This window comes from Momordica charantia, assembly GCF_013281855.1.
Source record: "Momordica charantia cultivar OHB3-1 chromosome 6 unlocalized genomic scaffold, Mcharantia_2.0 BLBB01000006.1, whole genome shotgun sequence".
NCBI lineage: Eukaryota > Viridiplantae > Streptophyta > Magnoliopsida > Cucurbitales > Cucurbitaceae > Momordica > Momordica charantia.
The window spans coordinates 28,055,275-28,076,075 of NW_028275164.1; the positions used below are offsets into that span (position 1 = coordinate 28,055,275).

A 20,801-nucleotide genomic window follows, 5' to 3' on the forward strand; every position below is an offset into this window, starting at 1 on the left:
TTGCTAACTTTGCTTGGATTTATAGGAACCTAAAATATGGCCAATTGCATGATACAGCCAATTATGGACTGTTTTAAGTGTTTATTGCTTTCAGACCCCTTTTTGTTTCTATTAATTAATTTCCTTCATTTGCGCTAACCAGAGAGTTTACTAAATTACATATCTATGATTTTTTTTAATTTTGTATGTTTCGTTTTTTTTTTCTTATCTAATTTTACGAAATTTTAAATTTTAAATTCGCCTTAAAATGCTATTTTGTTATTATAATAATTTTATTTTAACTTGCTCGATTACATTACAAGCTTGGTCTTTGAACTTCTAATATGACTATGAATTTTTAATTTTATGTTTGTTATGTGTCGACACCACCTTAATTAAATGAAGCTAAATCAGCAATGTGGGTCAGAACCACTTGAGTCAAGTTGTTCGAGTTGGACAAGTTGGACCAGTCCACCAAATCATATCAAACCTGAATCAATCAATGCAATTCACGTCCACTCGAGTCAACCTCAATACGACTGTTCACACGAAACTTTTGGAGAAATTAAGTTTCGTGGAATTGAACTTTTATATTTGTAGTATGTGTTGTATAGTGGATTCAATCTCTAATCTTTTATCTTCTGATTCTTTTTCTTGAACTTGATGTGAAGATTCAGATGCTTGTTCTTGAATTTGAATCGAAGTTATATGTTATTCGAAAGTTTTCAAGTCTTCAAGTATTCAAAGTCTTCAAGTTGGTCTTCGAATCCTCAAGTCTTCAGAGAGTCTCCAATTTGGTGTGAATCATCTCAATTCTAAAAAATCTGAACCTTCAAAATGGATGAGGTCTCCTCTATTTATAGAGGTTTCCATAGGATTTGGTGGTTTGGTAATGTTGGGTCAAACCCAATTCTTTAAATTGATTTATTTAAATTTAAATATTAATCCACTCTTTGGGTTTTGGGACAAGTTTGTGAACCAAATCGATTACCAGCCCAATACTCATATGACCCAATTACATATTTTAATTGTCAAAATTATCTTTAATTTTAATTTAGGGTTAATATATAATTAATCCCTAAATAAAATAGATAATGACGTGACCGTTTATGATTGGCCCGAATTTTTTGATTTTACAACGACAGTTTCAGCATGTATAACAGAAGAGACATGAGGCGCAAAGTACACTTTACAATCCTATTTTTTGTCTACTAACTATTTGTCTGATTTAGACATCCTAATGCATTCATCTTAACACCATATATGGTAGATTTATTGTATGTGTAGCATAGTATTCCATATGAGAATCCATATTTAAATTCTACCTAAAGTGTTAAATAGGTATCAAAATAATAAAAAAAAGTTTTAAACTTTCAATTTTGAATTCAATTAGAGATCCTGTTAAAGATTTTATGAGTTGTTAGACATATTTAAACTTATAAATTTATTAAATTTAAAGGAACTCACTCTAACACAATTTTAAAAGTTAAAAAGAACACAATTTAGAGTTTATACAGGACTTTTATTAATTTTGAAACTTGATATATAGAATTAACAAAAATTAGGCAACTTGCCTCAAAAAAAAAACAAAAAAACAAAAAGTAGTCAACTTGTTAATGATAAAAAAAAAAATTGATGTGAGAAATTTGTTAAAATTTAATAATAGCACATAGAGAGAGAAAATAAATGTATATCCAACGATGTTATTGGCTGAGCCTCGAGAGTGATAAATAATTTCAAATTTACCGTTGAGATGTTTTTTCTTTGGGAAAATTGTAAGATATTATGTAAAGGAATTTACATAGAAGTCCTTCATTTTGTTGGCATCCAATATTTATTGTTATAGATTTTTTTTTTAATTTTTTTATTTAAGGAGTTGGCAACTTGGCATCCGATTTAACACGTGATAATATTTTTTGGAACTAACAAAATAATTTCGTATACAATCAATTTGTCAGATTGAGAATAGACTTTTTCTTTGACCAAAATGACTAAATTTTAAAACGGAAATGCGGTGCTCAGCCCATTAATTTAAATATTTTTAAAGAGAAACATTTGATTGTTGTCGCATTTTTCGATCACAATTTTAGAAATATTATATTCGATGAATTTATTAAAATTTAGCAATCATTTTATATAATTTATGTTAAGATTTTATAAATTATGACTAAAATAAATATTTTAAAAGTATAAGAATTAAAATGAATATTTTTAAACTACAATTAACTAATATTGAAAGTAAATAAAAAATTGGAGAGAAAGATCAATCAAATTTAAAATAAACAACATTTGCCACATGATCAATTTGTTATTAATATTTTTTAATGTAGTGGAATGTAGACTGGGATCATGTAGCAAATCTCTGCCTTTTATTTGTTCTTTCTCACCTCTCACCTCCTTTGTTGAAAATTTGTAGAAGAAATTTGACTTGTGTTAAATTTGAGCCATTTTTAATATGTCGCAGATAGATTTGTTTGTTGTTAATTAGGAGTTTAAAGGTAAAGGTTGGATCTCTTGTCATGTATTGTTTTAACTAAGAAAACAAAAATATAACCAATACATTATAAATCTTCCGTATGGATCAATATAGTTTGATTTCCAAATTTGCATCTGTAATGTTGCATTATAAAAAAAATACACTATTACGTAGTTTTGAAAGATAAATTTGACAGTAAAAATATTATTAGTTTTCTATCATCATACAATAGGATATGAATATTTCAAATTAATGTAGCTTAAGGCTAAATTATAAGTTTGCTAATTTAATTTGTAAAGTCGTGTCTATCAACTCCATATACTTAAAAAAAATTAATAGGTTTATAGACTTTTCACCTCTTTTGTTCCTATATTTTAATAAGTATCTAATTTTTCAAATTTATATATAATAAATTTTTGCTAATAATCATGTCGACTTAACATTTATCCACCAAATACGAAAACTTATTTGAAATCAACTTACCATATAATCGAAGAATAATATAGTCAGAATGATAAAAAAAAAAAAACATTAAACTAGTAGAAAATATAAACAAAATAAAAAGCTCAAAAAACTATGATAACTTTCAAAAATTTATACCTTAAATAGATATAAGTTTCAAAGTTCAATAGGTTCAAAGAAAGAATACATGTAAAACAGATATATTTTAAAGGGAAAATATCTACTTCTTTATCCAGGAAAATTTGTCCCGGTCATCGTTGAAAAATTAAAAGTTAATTATTTCCTATTTAGAAATACTAAAATTTTGAAGCGTGAGTCAAAAGTAATACGAAATAAAACAAAAAGAAAAATCATTCACACCCTTGTTTGGCACGTGCTGCGATGTTTCATTGGCCACTTCTGGAAATTAAAATATTTAATTTAGCTTTAAGTAAAAAAAGAGAATTAATTAGGTGGATTCTGACTAGTGACTACCGACTACGGATTCTTTGATCATTCACTTTCGACCTTGCGATTGCTTAAACTGAAATCTTCCAACGTTTTGAATGTGGCCAATTTGGTAACTAAAAAAATATTTTTTCTCTCTAAATTTTAAATTAAATTTATAACAATTTGATTTGCAAACTTTAATTTGTATCAATTTAGATTTTGTAATTTAAAGTTTATAACGATTTAGTCTTTAACGTAATTTTATTTTTTGTAAATTTCTTATATATATAGATTGATAAATCAACGAATGATCAAATATATTTATAAACTATAAATATAAAATTGTTATATGATACGATACTTAATTTTAAAGTGGTTATTTTTGTTGTACATTTGTAAAGTTTTAACATAAATTATACACAACAAAAACAATTTAATAAAGATTATAACTATGTTTCAATAAATGTATTGAGTTTAGTGCTATTGCTAAAAATTTTATCGGAAAAAATGAAATAAACGTAAAAACAAGGTACTAAAATAGTCACTTTTTTTAAAATATGGGGACCAAAACAGACGATTCGAAAATATATATATTAAAATTGACAGAAGTTGGAAGTACATGGACAAAAATTGACGTTTTCAAAATATGGGGACCAAAATAAAAAAGATAAAAGTACATTAACCAAATAGTATTTAAAACATTTATTATTTTAATTTTAATACAACAAATGAAGTACGATGGTTCGAACCTCCAACCTCGAGTGAAATAGTAGATGTCTCATGTTGACTTTTATTTATTTATTTATTATTATTGATGAGTGTTAAAATTGACTGATAATAAATTAAGGCATGATGAATGATATTGAAGTCACTTAGAGAGGTTTATAATTTACTCCTAAGTCTGTAATAACTTAACATAAATTTTATTTCTCTCTCTTAAATATCTCAATTTGTAATTTAAAAAATTTCAAATTCATTAAGTATCCGCTCGTACTTTAACCTTATCTAATTTTGTGATATACTTATATAAACAATTAAATGAACTTTTTAAATAATACAGACTAAATTCTCACGTGTTTGATTTCGTCTATCGGGATATATATATATTTTTTCCTAATAGAAACACATTAAATCTATTGTTTAGAGCTAAAGTTTTGAAAATCATGCTCATTTTACGAGTAACATGTATAAATAATGTTTTGAATATATGACAAGTTAAGTATAGTTCAATGGGGAGGACACTTGTCTCCGATCAAAATATCATGAGTTCAAAATCTCACCTCATATGTTGTACTAACAAATGTAACTGATATAATATCGATATGCCATTTGAACAAAATACTATTGGTAGAATAGGTTGTATATGTGAGAAAAATTTCAAATATTTTCAAAACGAGCTCATTGGAAGAAGGAAAACTAAAACTGGGATGGTAAGAAAATTAGAGGAATCATTTTTTAGTTAATAAAATAATTTGATAATAAATGCACGCTAAAATCGTGGTTGACATTAATAAATCAAGGACCAATTATTATGTGATTTCTTTTTTTTTAGTACATAATTATTATGTGATTAATTCTATTTCAAAAAAAAGGACAATTTATGTATTTTTTTAAAGGACCAATTATTATGTGATTAATTCTATTACATAAATGATAAAATTCTTGTACTACAAAAAATGGTACAATTCTGATATATATTGCAAATTATTTTACAAAATACACAATAATGGACATTTATGTATCAGATATGGACCCAAAACCAATGACCATCTTGCCTCAATTATTTCATAAATTAACAATATTTATTTCATAAATAACGATGTATTTTTAGAAAGTTAAGGTACAATATTTGTTTGTAAAAAAAAAAAAAAGGTAAGATATTTGAAAGTTTGAGAGATAAAATAAAATATTTCTATAACTAAATTTTGTCAATTTAAAGAAGACTTTTGGTAACTATTTTATTCATTAAACCACGTCCAAATTGATAACTACGCAGACACTTGAACTTTAATTTATTTTTTTCAGTATTTATTAATGATGTTGATGACATTGACTAAATAAAAAAATGCAATTTAAAATTTAAAATAGTCAATAGAGATATTTTAAATTTAAATGTATACATTTATGAGAATTTAATTTATAGTCCAACAATAAAAATTAAAAAAAGGTTTATATTTAGTATATACGTATAAAAAGTTTCAATTTAATCTTATTTAATATATTATTCTTGACGATAAATGCTAAAATAACATATTATACGATATTGAAATATAAATAATAAATTAGACCACATTAAGATATGAAAGTTTTAATCTCTCTCTAAACTTTTGAGAATTTTGTAAACCTATCGATTTTTCGTCTTGAATTTATCATCTAAAAAATTGCAACTTGTATCGTGCCACATGAATTTATCACCAATTAATTTTAATAAAACATATGATAGAAAAATATTAAAATGTAAAACACTAAATTAAAATTTTGTAAATAGGAGTTGAATTGAAAAAAAAAACCCTCAAATAATAGGGAAAAAATATATATTAGGTACACAATTTAGGGCTGATATAACATCATGATTATGTTTTTGTTAACTAAATGAAATGAATTGAGTAAATATATAATTTTGTCAATTATGTCACCTAAACCGTGTAAATTATGTACAACAACCTTTTAAAGATTTTACATAATTAAAAAATTTGATAAATATAAATCGGTGCCAATTAGATTGATAAGCACCCAAGAAAAAAGAAAAAAAAAGTCAAAACAAGCATAACTCAACAATAATTAATATATATTTCAAATATAAAGGTTGTGAGTTCGATCCCTCCCCTTTAATATTGTAAAAAAAAAAAAGAGTGAAGAAATTAATTTTATAAGGATCAAAACTTACATTATAAAATAATAATTTGAATTTCAAAGTGGCATGTTTCCCTTGACAAAAGCTAACAAATATTTCCTTAATTAATTTTAGATCACGAATATATTAATTACGTTAAAAGCGTTTCTTGATTTATCATTTTTAGTTAAAAAAAAAATACAAAAACAAGAGGGGAGTTGGCTACCTAATAACTTTTGATTAGGAGGGGCGAAGGCGACGACGGTAGGGCAGCAAATTTGCGGTGTAGGCGATCGGCGGAATCTCTTGCAAGTTCATCCCGGACTGGAACTGAAAACCTAGTCAATTTTGCAAACACTGGTTCGTCTTCAGGCGTCTTCGAATTCAATGGTTTCTGCTGTCTCGACCTGCATTCCCATCATCTGTCCCATTTTCCGCTCCACTGAGCTCCTCACATGATTCCGACTCAATGTTTTCTGTTCTGATTGTCTCCGTTCAAAAGCTGAAATATTATTTGTGATCAACGATGAACGCGGAAGAGGTATTGGAGGAGCTTCTCAACGTAGAAGTGCAGATAAATGAAGTCCAAGGTGCTTAAGTAGTCATCATCTTTCCTTACGTCTTCCAGTATTCTTTATTATGTATGCGTAAATTCCTCATTGTTTTCATTGTCGTTTTTGTGTTTCAAACTCGTGGCAACTTCTTGAGTAAGGAGTTAAAGTTCGAGAAAATATCTGCATGTACTGGTGGAACTGCTCAAAGGAACTGAAAATTTGTGTATTGTTTTGGTCGAATCAGTCTGTTAAAACTTCCACGTTGGTGTTGATTTCATGGGGGTAGGTCGAAGGAGCATTGTTTGTAGTCATTGTCTCGTTAGCTGTAAAAATCTCCCACGTTGCTAAAGCCGATTATCATTTTCTTTTGAGAGATGGTTTAGAACATATTGGTGACCGGATGGATATGACCTTCAACAGTATATTTATGAATTTTTTTATAAACTTCGTGCCTTATACTTTGATGACATCCCAGTATAGAACTTATTGTTCTTTACATTTTTATAGCCATTCGCAATGGATTTTAATATAATTTTGTTTTGGGGTGTCCTAATGTTTGGCGTTATCTTTCTGCAGCTGAAATAAATGTACTTCTGGAACACCAAGACAACTTGTACCAAAGAAAGTCCGAGTTGAAGTCTTTGTTAGAGCTCTGCAAAGAAACAGAAGATTCCGACACCCATGGCAAAGGCACTTCTACGAGCCAAGAAAATTGGTCTGGTTCATTTAAATGGGATTCTGAAGCGGACAACGTTAAGTTGAACATCTTTGGCATATCCACATATCGTGCAAATCAACGAGAGGTAAGTTTTTTCTTTTAATTTTTCTCTCATATATATTTTCTTTCTGTGTTTTTTTAGTTTGTTGACCAGAAATTATCAAAGTTTAGAAGAGAACATAGAGCAAGCCATCTAGTTCTATTCATTTCTCCCTGTTAAATGCAGGTTTGATTTGGTGAAGTATGTTCTACAGTTTCACTTGAACATAAATAGAGTTGCTTACTTACCTTTAAAAGACTAAGGGAAGAAAGAAAAGTCAGCTGTAGCTTAACTCAATAGAGTAATATATGAATTGATATAATGCCGAGTATCTGATAGACTACCATGGTAACCACTTACATTGCATGCTTAACCAGTGAGCTATCGTTTTTATACTTTGGAAACAATTCAAACCTATCTACATTATTTATTTGATTTTCCGTATTTAGAAGAACACCGTTATTTTTCCACTATTTTTCATTTCTATAAATATTTACCAGTAAATGAACTCAGGAAAATATGTTTGAATTGTTGAAGTTGTCATTGCGATGCTATTTTATCAATTTTGTGTGTGTATTTACTAACGATCACATAATAGCAGATTATCAATGCTGTCATGAGTGGGCGAAATGTTTTGGTGATTATGGCTGCTGGAGGTGGGAAGAGTCTTTGTTACCAGCTACCAGCTCTTCTATATGATGGACTTGCACTGGTTGTCAGTCCTTTACTCTCTTTGATTCAGGATCAGGTACCTCAGAGTTATTTTGTTCATATTTTGAACTTAAGTTATGTAAGTAGAGGTGTGGCTGTAAATAAAAATAAAAAGAAACTGAAAGATTGACCAAAGTGACCATACTGAGCCGTTTCTGTCAGTTTGATTAAAAAGTGTCTATTTCTTCTGTTGTGATTATGTTAGGAATTTAAAATATCTTGGCTGTTTTGATCAGTTTGATCTAGAAGAAATCAATATTTTTGGATGTTTTTAATTTTCCAAATCCAAAACATTGGTTCAACCACTGATTTTGGAGAAAAAATTAGGAAGAACAACACAGATACGGGTTTCATTAAGAACATCCATACTTCACTTCTTGAAATAATTTGATGAAGTAAAATCACTGCATTTTTTGATAAGAAACGATACTTTCATTGAGAAGAATGAAAAGAGAAACAAAAGAAACCAAAGGGGCCTACAAAAAACCAACCCCGAGAGGAGTCCCTTACAGAAACGGACTCCAATTCAAAAGAATGAGACCTCACAGATGATCACTGCTTTTAATCGAGTACTCCTTTTTTTTCAGGTTATGGGTTTGGCTGCTTTAGGAATTCCAGCATCTATGCTTACATCAGCAACAAGTAAAGAAGATGAGAAGTTCATATATAAAAATCTCGAAAAGGGTGAAGGAAATATAAAAATATTATATGTCACACCAGAAAAGATATCAAAGAGCAAGAGATTTATGTCAAAACTTGAAAAGTGCTATCATGCTGGACGTCTTTCTCTTATTGCAATTGACGTGAGTATTTATATCAACATGTGTTATCTAAACTTCTTACTATGGTTACGATGGCATTACGTCACCTTGTGACATTACTTCAAAAGATCTTTCTCAATCCCTGTCTTTGTAACTTCATGCAATGGTTACTAATGCATCAGTTTCCTTTTTTCCCCTTTAAAATTTGATACGTGATAAATTTTGTAAAAGCCTACGGGTTCCCATCACTTCATTATTTACAAGATTTCAAATACGGGTTACCATTCCCAATATCCAAGGATTCACTATTCATATTGATTGAAAGCTTTTCTTTCAGAAATATGCTTTGTGCCTGTATTGCTGATCATAATCATAATAGTGGAATTTCTTGCTTTAGTACCTAAGTTAAATTTTCCAAAACTCAAGCTTTTAGGTTAGAGTTAATTTTTATTAGTTCTTAAAACATGAATATTTATGCATTTATTATTATCTTCTCATTGATTAGTTGGTACTCACATTTCAATGAATAATGAGTTTTCTAAATGTCTAAGATATGCAAGAAAGGAAATTATTGAGCTTAATTGTCTATATTTATAGGAGGCTCATTGCTGTAGTCAGTGGGGTCATGACTTTCGACCTGACTACAAGAATCTTGGTATTCTGAAGACTCAGTTTCCAAATGCTCCTGTTATTGCTTTAACTGTATGTTATCATTCTCCCGTCTTGGAAAAAAGTCATATTTTACGTATTCAATCTTTTGCACTAACTATTGTTAATTGAATATCTTGTTATGTTCTTTTAGGCAACTGCCACTCAGAGGGTCCAAAATGATCTGGTGGAGATGCTTCGCATCCCCAAATATGTTAAATTTGTCAGTACAGTCAACAGACCGAACCTCTTTTACATGGTATACCTGGTGAAAGAGAGAGAGAGAGAGAAAAAAAAGAAGTCTATGGCAAATTTGTACTTAAATGATTCAGTCATTGTACTGCAGGTACGAGAAAAGTCATCCGTTAGTAAGGTGGTGATGGATAAAATAGCTGAATTTATACAAGAATCTTATCCAAACAATGAATCTGGGATAATATACTGCTTTTCCCGAAAGGAGTGTGAGCAGGTCTGTATCTACACTCTCTCTGCATTATCTAGGTTACTTCCTTGGTTATGGTAACTTTATGTATGGCTTAACAAAAATAGTTCTAGAACATTTTTCATACATGAATTCCTTGATTACGGTAACTTTAAGTAGTCCATTTACCCGTCTCTATGGTGCCTTTGTTTGGGGGAGCTGGAGTCGCTGAACCATTTGTTCCTTCATTGCCCTTTCGCTGTAAAGAGTTGGCAGCTTTTGTTCGAGTGTTTTGGTTTATATGTTTGTGTGCCCAGAAATGTGGATAGCTGGATGTTTGAATGCTTTCATGGGTGGCATTTCAAAGGAAAGGCTAAAGTTTTGTGGAGATGCACTTTCAGAGCTTTGTTGTGGAATATTTGGTTGGAAAGTAACCTTCATTCCTCTAAGGACGAGGCTAAGTCTTGGAATTCTTTTTGTAATAGTGTACCTATGATGATAGCCTTTTGGTGGTGTCTGTGAGAGTCCTAATAAGAGTATATAGGGAATATTGTGGGTATGTTAGTAAAGGGGCGGTATGGTAATTAGTCAGGGGTAAGTTGTTATAAATAGGGGAAGTAGGGAGAGGAGGAGGATATCTTAGAGAATAGCTTACGGTGAGGAACTTGGGAGAGTTCTTGGGAGAGAGATAGCCCTCTCGAAAGGCTATTGATATTGTAGTTTCTGTTTGAGATTGCAATATAGTTATCTAGTTACATTCTTGTATTTGGGATCCTTACAGTATCTTAGGAATACGAAATTCTTTTGTAATTACAGACTCTCTTTGATCTTGCAAGATTGGAGGTGTTAGTTTTTTAGGAAGGGGCCTTTGTCATTAGGCCGTTGTTTTGTCTCCTTTTAAATGAATTGTTTCTTATAAAAAAAAAATCTGATTGATTTAAAGCAATCTATAGGCAGTCAACCTGTAAGGAAATAATCCAGTATTTACACCCTAAGAAATATAAAAAATATTTAAGGAGCTGTCTGCTAAATATGGAGATAAAACTTCATCAATTGAAGAATGAAACTCTTCGGTAGTGACCCAGAAAAGAGCTGGAGTGGATCGCTTCAATATCTTGGGAGATATGGTTTCAATGGAACCAAAGAATCTACAATGATACATTGAAATTTAGGAAATAGGTCAGGCCAATTTGATAACTATTATTCTTTTCAATAAAGAATATAGGTATCTTTAGCAACCATAATTTTCTTGTATTTTCCATTTTTAGATAAAAGGCAAAAAATTTTGGCTGCTCTAAAAAAAGCCATAAATTTATTGCATTTTGCTGTATCCTTTCTAGATTATTCTGTAACTGCAATTATTTCTTGATGAAGTCTAATTGGAGCACTTTTTTGCAAGCTCCAGGTCTTTTGGGGTTTTTCCCACAATCTTTTGTCCCTTTAGTATAATCCACGGACAGTTTAATTAATTTCCTGTAAGAAATAGTTTAAAAACAGATTTGCGAATTGTTTTATGTCATACAACTGCAACTATTTTTTCGTGAGGGCTTGTGATTCGACTGTAGTTGTGATAATAGTTATGCCTTTGCATTCATACTTTCACGTTTGCTTATTTTTGCCTTGTGCATTATCTGGCTTATCTAATTATAACGTGGGATTTTTTTTTCATACATGACATTAGAAGCTTGTGTTTCCTTATTTCTTCAAGAATTATAGGTTGCAAAGGAGTTATGTGCGAGGGGTATTGCTGCCGACTATTATCATGCTGATATGGATTCTGTTGCACGTGAGAAAGTTCATATGCGGTAAAGTCTTTCTGCTTGCTGGGTTATGATTATGAAGCTGTATTTTGTAATATGGTAATTTGGGAGAAAGCACATTGGCTTACCAAGGCGAGACATCTTTAATAATATAAAACCAAGGTGTCACACATGGCCAATCATTACTATCTGAATAACATTACATCACTGCCCTGTACGATATGGATTTGGATGGCCTAATCTATAACGAAATAACATATCACTAATCGCTTGTGAATGTTTTCTATCACAGGTGGAGCAATTCTAGATTGCAGGTTATCGTCGGCACGGTATGTATAATTGAAAATTTCCTTCCTCCCTCCCTCTACATATATTTTGAAATAATTTTATTAAACATATGAAGTTAAATAAAATTTAAAAATAAATTTTGTTTTATTAATATGTAAATAATTAAAATTAAGGAAGCTAAATTGAGTAATTAAATTCTATATCAATTATTTCTAGTGGGTTTAGGATGCCAATGTCCAATAGTTAGTAAAATAGATTTTTGAAACCCATTCTCCCTCACTTCAATATTGCATACCAAATGTCCCAAATCTCAATGGTAAGAAACGGCTGCAGAGCACAACATAAAAAAAAAAGAAGTAAATTTCTTGAACTCCTCAGTTTCGGCAACCCATCGAGATTATACATTATATAGAATGAACATTCAACCTTGCAGCAAATTTTCATTTTCTAGCATCGTCTTCTTTTTTTTTTTATCAGAAGCATCTGTGTAATAATCGAGAATTTTCTAGCATCTTGATACGTAAAGGCGTTGGTTAACTGGTCTAATTGAAGTGCTTTGGCATTTCAGGTAGCCTTTGGTATGGGAATCAACAAACCAGATGGTCAGTTTCTTCGCAAAGTTATTGCTTTGTCAATATTACATTGCTTGTTCCGTTATTTTTTCAGCCAACAATTTTTTTAAAATAATGCTAGATTGTGATTTTTGAGTTTGATTGTGGCCTGTCTTTTATTTTTTTTGATCTCCTCCACGTGATAATATTTATTTGGTTACTTTGTTGAAATTAGCAAAAAATACGGTAACACTATGCAATTGGATTATGTCTCATGTTGCATGTCTTGAAAAAGTTGGGGAAAAAAAGGATGAAATCTATTTACTGCTACTTATGAATAAATGAAAGATGTGGCAAACAGAGAGATGAATGGAAGGGATAAAATGGGTGAACAGGAAGGTTACTCGGGGGGGGGGGGGTTTACTTTTTTTTTTTTTAAATTTTTTATTTTAATAAAAGATAATTTAGAATACAGTAGTTCTTTTATGCTAAATTATATCTGACTCGTAAAGTCTGAACATTAAATATATATTTTGAAATCTAATTCTCTGTTACTGCTTCTAGTTAGGTTTGTCGTTCATCACAGTCTCAGCAAATCAATGGAAACATACTATCAGGTCCTTCTCTTACTAAACATGCATCGCATTCAATGCTTCTAGTTAGGTTTGTCATTCATCACAGTCTGAGCAAATCAATGGAAACATACTATCAGGTCATTCTCTCACTAAACATACGTCACATTCAATGCTCTCTTTGTAACTTCTCATCTCATGCTGCAGGAAAGTGGTCGTGCTGGACGGGATGGGCTTCCATCCGAATGCCTACTTTACTATAGGCCTGGTGATGTTCCAAGACAAGTAAGTAGTTTTTGAGGCATTGGCATGAGCTTGTGTCCTATTCAACTTCTTGTAGATTTATCAATCTATACTGTCCTCCTTTGCAGAGTTCAATGGTATTTTATGAGAATTCCGGATTGGAGAATCTCTATGGTATTGTTCAATATTGTCAGGTATTATCTCTACAATTTAATTAAAATGTGTTTGAGAGTACCTCTTTAAAATACATATATATATTTTTTAATGAACAAATTATATAATTGCATAGGTGTTTTAAGTTCTGTAGCTCCTCCCGTTCTTTTGATTATCTTTATAATTGTGTACAAATTACCGCTTCTATGTGGTGTTTAAATCACAATACCTTTTTTTTGTAATTAGTCTTACGTAGGGGTGTTCATGGGGTGGGTTGGATCGGGTTAGTGGTGTTTTTGGGACCAACCCGAATTTTCGGGTTGGCCATGCGTGGGAACTGGCGGGTTGAAAAATGATGGCCAACCCAACCCAAAAATTTCGGGTTGGGTCGGGTTGTCTTTCCACTTCAAAAACGGGCGGCGGTGGCAGGAGGAGATGGTGCAGCGGGAGGTGGCGGCAGCGGGAGGAGATAGTGAGAGCTTCAAGCTTGGTTGGGTGGACAAAAATGGAGAGGGTTTGGTGTTGGGTAACAATGGAGGAGATGAAGAGATTAGAGAGGAGATTAAAAAATGAGGTAAGGAAGTGAAACCTAAATGATAAATGGATGGTTGAGATTAAATCTCAACAGACAGTTGAGATTGAACATAAAAAGTAAAGGTATTAATTAATAATAATTATTTATTTATTATATGTATGTATATATATAAATAAATAAATAAATAACAATATGTCAGGTCGGGTCGGGTCATCCGACTTTTTCAAGGGCCAACCTGAGACCTGACCCAACCTGGTTGGGTTGGATTCGTCGGGGTTTTTAAACACCCCTAGTCTTACGATGCTTATACAGAATTGGAAGGTTGTCCTTTTTTAGTCTTTTGCTTGGTGAGGGCCTTCTCATCCCCCAGCCTTTTAGGCTGTAACCTTCTATCAATATACTACTTCTATTCTATCAATATACTACTTTTGTTTCCTATAAAAAAAAGAAAAGTTCTGTAGCTGGGTTTTTAATTAAATTTTTCTTTTAATTGTTTTACTTTTTTTCCTTCTCTTTTTTCTTTTTAAATCTATTTGTTTGAACATAGAGAGAAGTACAAAAGGAAGAGGAATATGCAAGATATTTATGGAGATTTCAATCTAATTCAGATAAGATAGAAATTTTAGCTTTTGTTGTGCTCTTGATACTAGACATCATTCCATTTTTTTACTTGTGTTTGCTGACAGTTGAGTTGGTATTTTTTCTAATTCGTTGCATTCTTTAAGAGAATGCTTTACGATTTTGTTGTTTTCTTACTCTTCTTTTCTGTCAATATGAGTTCTTATTCCCGTTCTAATTATTGCAGTCCAAAAAACAATGTCGCCGTAGTGCCTTTTTCCAGCATTTTGCCGAGCCATTAAAAGACTGCAATGGTACTTTTTTTTGGGTGCTGTCTTGGAGCCACACTTTCTATTTTTCTTTCTGGTAAAATAATCATAAATTTATATTTCTTCAGGGATGTGTGATACGTGTGCAGTCTCCAGCGAGGTGAAGGAAGTCGATATTTGTAGTATGTTCCTTTAACTTTTGTTTCTGATGCTGTTTACTTCAAGTAAAAACGGTCATCCCTGACCACTTGTATGCTCTTTGCAGATTCCCTCTTTCTCTATTATTTTTATTAAAAATCTTAAATATCTTACTGCATGTGATTCAAACTGGATTACTTTTGTTAGTACATGTTATCCTCAATTGTAGGGTATTAATCTTTCTCTTATTTTCTTAAGGATGTAAGGCTCAATTATTTTAATTTAATGTCCTATGCTTGTCTTTTTAATAGGTCATGCTAGAGTTATTATTTCAATATTACAAGATGTACAGAACAGCAATCAGAGGATGACAATGTTGCAATTGGTTGACAAATTGAAAGTAAAACACAACGAACTAGGTTGGTTTGCTGGTTTATTATAGTATTCACTGTCCCAAGTTTTCTAAGGATGAATATATGATTGATTTCTATCTCAGATGGTTTTATATAGTTTTAGAATGGAAACTATCTTACTGTTTTGGAATTCTCACATGCTTGAGTTACTCCTAATAAGCATCATTACCTAGCCGAGAGAGAGGTGACATTATGTAGGAAAATGAATTTTATTGATATGCCTGATGTTATATTTTTTCATTAATAAGAAACAAAGAATATATCATCAAAAGAGAAGTAGAGAAGCACAAGATGCGAGGCAGATGAGATTAAAGTTCATCATAGAAGAAAGCTCTTTAATCAAACACTTTGGCCTTCCAAACTATAGTTATTGAACATTCTTCCATGGTAGGGTCAAGAGCATTAAAACAAGATTTGCAAGTATGAGCTCCACTTGCCAAACTTACAAGTTTGTGTGGTTGCTTTGTCACTGGTATGATGTAGTGCTTTAGGGTGATCATCCAGATTCTTTCTCCTAGGTGTTTGATAGAATTATTAATGGAAGAGAAAAGTTCAAACTTTTTTACATTAAATTTCTGGCAAACCTATCCTTGATTTACAACCAAAGGAAGCAGATCTTAGAAGATAAACCTAATCTTTTAGTTTAGACATAAATAGAAGATGATCTACCTTACATGATGAAGATTCAAGTATCAAATAAATAAATTGCAGCAAGTAGTTGAAAGGCATCACTTTAGAAATACTACTTAACTAGATGTTTTTAGACCTTTGATTACTTGTCAGTTTTAGCATCAAAGTAGTAGAGCTGCTCCCTCCTTCTCTTCCCCCTTTTATCACGTGCATTTGAGTTCACTGTCGTTCTTTAATACTTAAGTTATAACTTATATCTTGTTTGATAGATTTTTTTTTTGTCTAGCTTGGCAATGCAGTTTGCAGAACTGCATTATTGATGTCTTAACTTTGTGTTTTATAATTTCAGTTTCTGACCTGAGGAGGGAGGAAATAGAGCAACTTATCATACAACTGTTATTAGATCGTGTTTTGGTAACGAATTTTCTCTCTTTATGTAACTTGCTATAATACATTTTGTTGCTTCCTTGAGGTTGTCTCAAAGAAAAGATTTTTCTGTGGTCTTTTCCTAATTGAGAGAAACTGGGGAGTATTATTGTAATCTCTTTATCTTCTGTTTGGGGTTGGAGACCTTCCTTCTGTATTCATTTAATTAATATTGGTTATAGAATTATATAGCTATACAAACTACTTGTGCTCTAAACCGTTTCTTGGGGTCCCCATAAAGCAGAATGAAATAATCACAGAATGAAACATTCTATTATTCCTTGGGATTAATTTCAAACGCTTCTCAGCCAACATTCAATCAAGACCACCAGAACATCAACCACCCTGGGTTGACCCGGGGACATTGGGACAAGGAAAAAACTAAAAGACGTGGGGACTATGGGGACAATGGTTTAAATCTCATGGTGGTTACGTACCTAGGATAAAATTTTCGTATTTTTGGACAATCTTATGTTGTATGGTTTTGCGGTTACCCCATGAGATTATTTGAGATGTGTGTAAGATGGTGGTCCAAACACTTATGGGTATAAAAAACAAAAAGATCAGATCACCATACCTGATACCATTAGAGGAAGTACAAACTTCTCTCTTCTTTTATCAAAAATTTTTCTTCTATTTGTCTGTTAATTACTATGACATGTAGTTAATTTTTCCTTTTTGCTCTTTTATGCTGCTATATTTTATCTCCTATGATATGTTTATGACTTCGAAATATTTTTCTGTTGATTCAGAAAGAAGAATTTCAGCATACAGCTTATGCTACAAATGCGTATGTTACTGTTGGGCCATTGTCCAGGCAAGTATTGCAAGGTCAGGATGTTTCTTTCAAAGCTGATTTTCTGCATATTTTGAGAAAAACAAATATTTTTCAAAAAAATTTAACTCTATAGCATAAATTTAATATGTGCTAAAAAATTTACAACTTTTCAAATTATTTTTTTTTCATATATAGATTACTTTTCTTGATTGCACTTGAGTTTGAGTTTAATATAGATTACATTATTTTTGTAAAACTTTAAAATTTTTACTATATTTAAAAATACATATTTATTTAAACTATTTATGTAAATGCCTCTTTATTTTGTGATATTATCCCTTCATGGCAATATTATAGACATAAGCAAGGAAGGATATTCTCATTTCTTTCGTTTTGGAAATTCGAACAATCTAAACTACTAAGATAAGGACAAAGTTCTAATTTATACATTGTAGGCTAGCTCTCAATTAGTGATTTTACACATTAAAAAAAAACACTATGACCTTGTTTGGTAATAATTTCGTTTTTTATTTTCTATTTTTAAAAATTATGTTTATTTGCTTACAGTTTCCTTAGTATGGTTTCACATTTGTTTAAAATACATTTGCATTCTTAGCCGAATTCCAAAAACAAAAATAAGTTTTTGAAAACTACTTTTCTTTTGGTTTTCAAAATTTGACTTGTATTCTGAAAATGTTTTCAAAAGTGGATAGCAAAATAAAAAAAATACACCGATGAAGTAGTGTTTATAACCTCATGTTCAAAGACAAAAAACAAAAAACGAAATGGTTATCAAATAGGGTCTACGTTTACCATTTTCAAATTAAAAATCGTTCTAATAAAAAACGAAGAGTGAACATAAGAGTGGAGACAAGGAAAAAAGCCCTAAAAGACCACCGACTCTTCCACACAACATGAGATACCAATTGGAACAAATGGGGGCCATATAAGAACGCTGAAAAGAAAATGGCTTATTTTCCCTTGTTATTACTCTAGAGCCAAAAGTAGGATGAATTTCATAGATTTTACATTCTTTCAACAAACAAAAATTAAAGAAGGCCACTGTATTTTAATTCCTAAACAGCTTCTCTATCTTAATCCTAAAAAGAAGTTTTGCCTCGCTAGTTCAATGACCAAATCAAAAGCTGAAATTTGGCTTTACTGATATCGTTTTGCATACAGGGAAGAAGGCTGTGAAACTTGAGATTTCCAGCAAACAAAAGGTAACTGGTGTTAAATCTAGAAGAAAAGGTATTGCTTCATCAGGTTTAGAGTACAAGCTTGACGAGTTACGCAAGGAACTTGCTTCTGCTGGCGGAGGCATATTCCCTCATTCAGTGCTCTCTACTCAGCAAATCGGCGTATTAAGTGACCAAAAGCCCACTTCCTTGGATGAGGTAAGTCTTCTTAATGCCACTTTTTACCAGGAAGTAGCAAAATTTTTAATGGGAGAAAAATAAAAATGAAATGGTTATCAAAGGACATCCAAGTATCTAGGGTTGCAAAAAATCTCCATCAGGCTGAAATCAGCTCATGTTTACTTGAAAGTATATAGGAGATGCTTTTCTTTTTTTGTTTTGTTTTGTTTTTTTTTTCCTCCTGTGAAAGAAACAATTTCATTGATGTATGAAATTACAAAAGCCTCATACTGAGTGATTACATGAATCACTCCCAATTTGCTAAGAGGGAAGTGTAGCTATAGTAGTGAAACATAGGGGAGGATTTACACCAAGTTATGACTGAAAACACTATAGCTTCCAAAAAAGTATCAAAGGGTAGAGTTTTATCAGTGAAGATGCGTTGGTTTCGTTCTCTCCAAAGATTCCAAAAGAAAGCTCGCATGAAGTTTTGTCAAAGAATTGCCTTTTCCTTTCTAAAGGGGTGGCCTGTAAGGGTAACTTTGAGAAGGAGAGGAGGATCGGTCGGCAATGCAGTGGTCCACTCAAAAGTGCTAAGGATGTAGTTCCAAAAATTTTGTTGCAAAATGGCAATTGATAAAGAGGTGTTGTTGGGTCTCATGGTTGGAATGACACATCACACACCACTGGGGAGAGAGAGCCATGTAGGGCATTCTCCTTTGAAGCTTATCACCGGTGTTGATTGCACGATGGCTAAGCTCCCAAAGAAAAATTTTCACTGTTTTTTGGATATGAGTCTCTCCAAATGCCCTCATACAATTGTAAGCTCCCAAAGGAAAATTTTCACTGTTTTTTGGATATGAGTCTCCAAATGCCCTCATACAATTGCTGCGGGGTATTCGTGCAAGGCTGTGAGAGATCTTTAATAAGAGAGTGAGTAGAGTATATGCCATTTGTTTATAATTTCCATGATAGTGAGTTTGCCTCTGTAGATAACTTAACAGTGGAGAGCTTGTGTGAAGAGGGCTGCCCATATTCTATAATTTCAGCATCCTTTAAATTTCTCCTCAATCGTAAATTCCAGCTATAGGAGATGTTTTTCTGAGTTTAGGATGTTCAAACTTCAAGTAATTTCCTCAACATACCAAAGGCTGCTTATGTCGTTCACCAATCCAAAATTCTGAAAACGGTAACATTTTTTTGCAGTTGGAAACGATGATTGGAAAAGTGAAGGCAGAGAAGTATGGAAAAAGAATTCTCGAGGAAGTAGAAAAGTGGTCCATTGCTCAAAGCCAGAATGCTTCTTCACAAGAAGAGCAAGAACTAGAAGATGAAACTAGGACTGCAAAGAGACCAAAAACCATCAACTCTCATGTCATTATTGAGAGCAGCGACGAGGAATCCTAATGAGTTCAATTGAGACTTGGCAACGTATGCACTTGTCTTCTTCATATTACCGATTTTGGCGTCAGGATCACAAATCTACTGGTTTGTAGTTTCCTATTTGAGGCTGCTGTGATTAAAGGCATATGGTTTTTGGTTGTTTCCTATTTTGATGGATTCCAAGGGGATTCTTCATTACTGATAGAGCAGAACTTCAATTGCCCATGTCTTGATCTGGGTTTAAATTTTGAGAATTTGATGTATACTTAATTTTCCCTTGAATTATTTATTCTCCAAGAGTTTGTTTTACTTTTGGAATGGAAAGGTGGAGAATAATCTTATTTGGATTTGAATGCATAAAAATGATGTTTAGTACATGACATTGACAATGAAGTTTCAGAATGAATAAAAGATTGGTAGGCTAAGATGTGTTTGGATTGCATAAGAATGGAATTGCGAAATCCAATTCTAGAGACTCGGGACTGTATATCAAAATGCTGATATATTTTTTTATAATAATATAGGAAACGGAAATGTATTAATCACAAAAAGAGGAGATAGTGGCACTAAACGATGGGAGTTTTCCAATCATTAATGATCATAGCTTACAATAAAATTTCTTGCGGTTTATATGCCACCACGATAAAAGGAGTCATGGTTTTTGGGCTTTTTGAAGAATAATCCAGAATACATTTTTTTAGTACAACAAGTGAT

At 31.7% G+C, this 20,801-nt stretch overlaps 1 protein-coding gene across 3 annotated transcripts; it reads left to right on the top strand.

Annotated features, from left to right (window-relative positions):
• The first annotated feature begins 6,383 nt into the window (after window positions 1-6,383).
• On the top strand, window positions 6,384-20,512 carry RECQL2 (RECQ helicase L2). Of its 3 annotated transcripts, none has more exons than XM_022302348.2 (20): window positions 6,387-6,769; window positions 7,310-7,536; window positions 8,093-8,239; window positions 8,790-9,005; window positions 9,561-9,665; window positions 9,766-9,870; window positions 9,958-10,080; window positions 11,749-11,837; window positions 12,085-12,121; window positions 12,649-12,682; window positions 13,196-13,248; window positions 13,411-13,488; window positions 13,575-13,640; window positions 14,940-15,006; window positions 15,090-15,143; window positions 15,411-15,518; window positions 16,492-16,556; window positions 17,321-17,399; window positions 18,529-18,743; window positions 19,911-20,512. In XM_022302348.2, exons 1-20 carry the CDS (start codon window positions 6,706-6,708, stop codon window positions 20,109-20,111), a joined length of 2,133 nt encoding a protein of 710 aa, XP_022158040.1. In that variant the 5' UTR covers window positions 6,387-6,705; the 3' UTR covers window positions 20,112-20,512. The 3 variants fall into 3 exon arrangements, with proteins under 3 accessions (XP_022158047.1, XP_022158040.1, XP_022158054.1); XM_022302362.2 differs by lacking the exon at window positions 13,196-13,248 and adding an exon at window positions 13,291-13,343; XM_022302355.2 differs by lacking the exon at window positions 19,911-20,512 and having other exon boundaries at window positions 6,384-6,769; window positions 17,321-17,385; window positions 18,529-18,700.
• Window positions 20,513-20,801: the final 289 nt, after the last annotated feature.

What these genes read in the sequence shown, in the direction of transcription:
- RECQL2 (XM_022302348.2), top strand. Translation starts at nt 6,706, where the DNA reads ATGAACGCGGAAGAGGTATTGGAGGAGCTTCTCAACGTAGAAGTGCAG. An exon ending in ATCGTGCAAATCAACGAGAG is followed by an intron (nt 7,537 to 8,092) that starts GTAAGTTTTTTC and finishes ACATAATAGCAG; the next exon opens with ATTATCAATGCTGTCATGAG. An exon ending in GTCCAGGCAAGTATTGCAAG is followed by an intron (nt 17,400 to 18,528) that starts GTCAGGATGTTT and finishes TTTTGCATACAG; the next exon opens with GGAAGAAGGCTGTGAAACTT.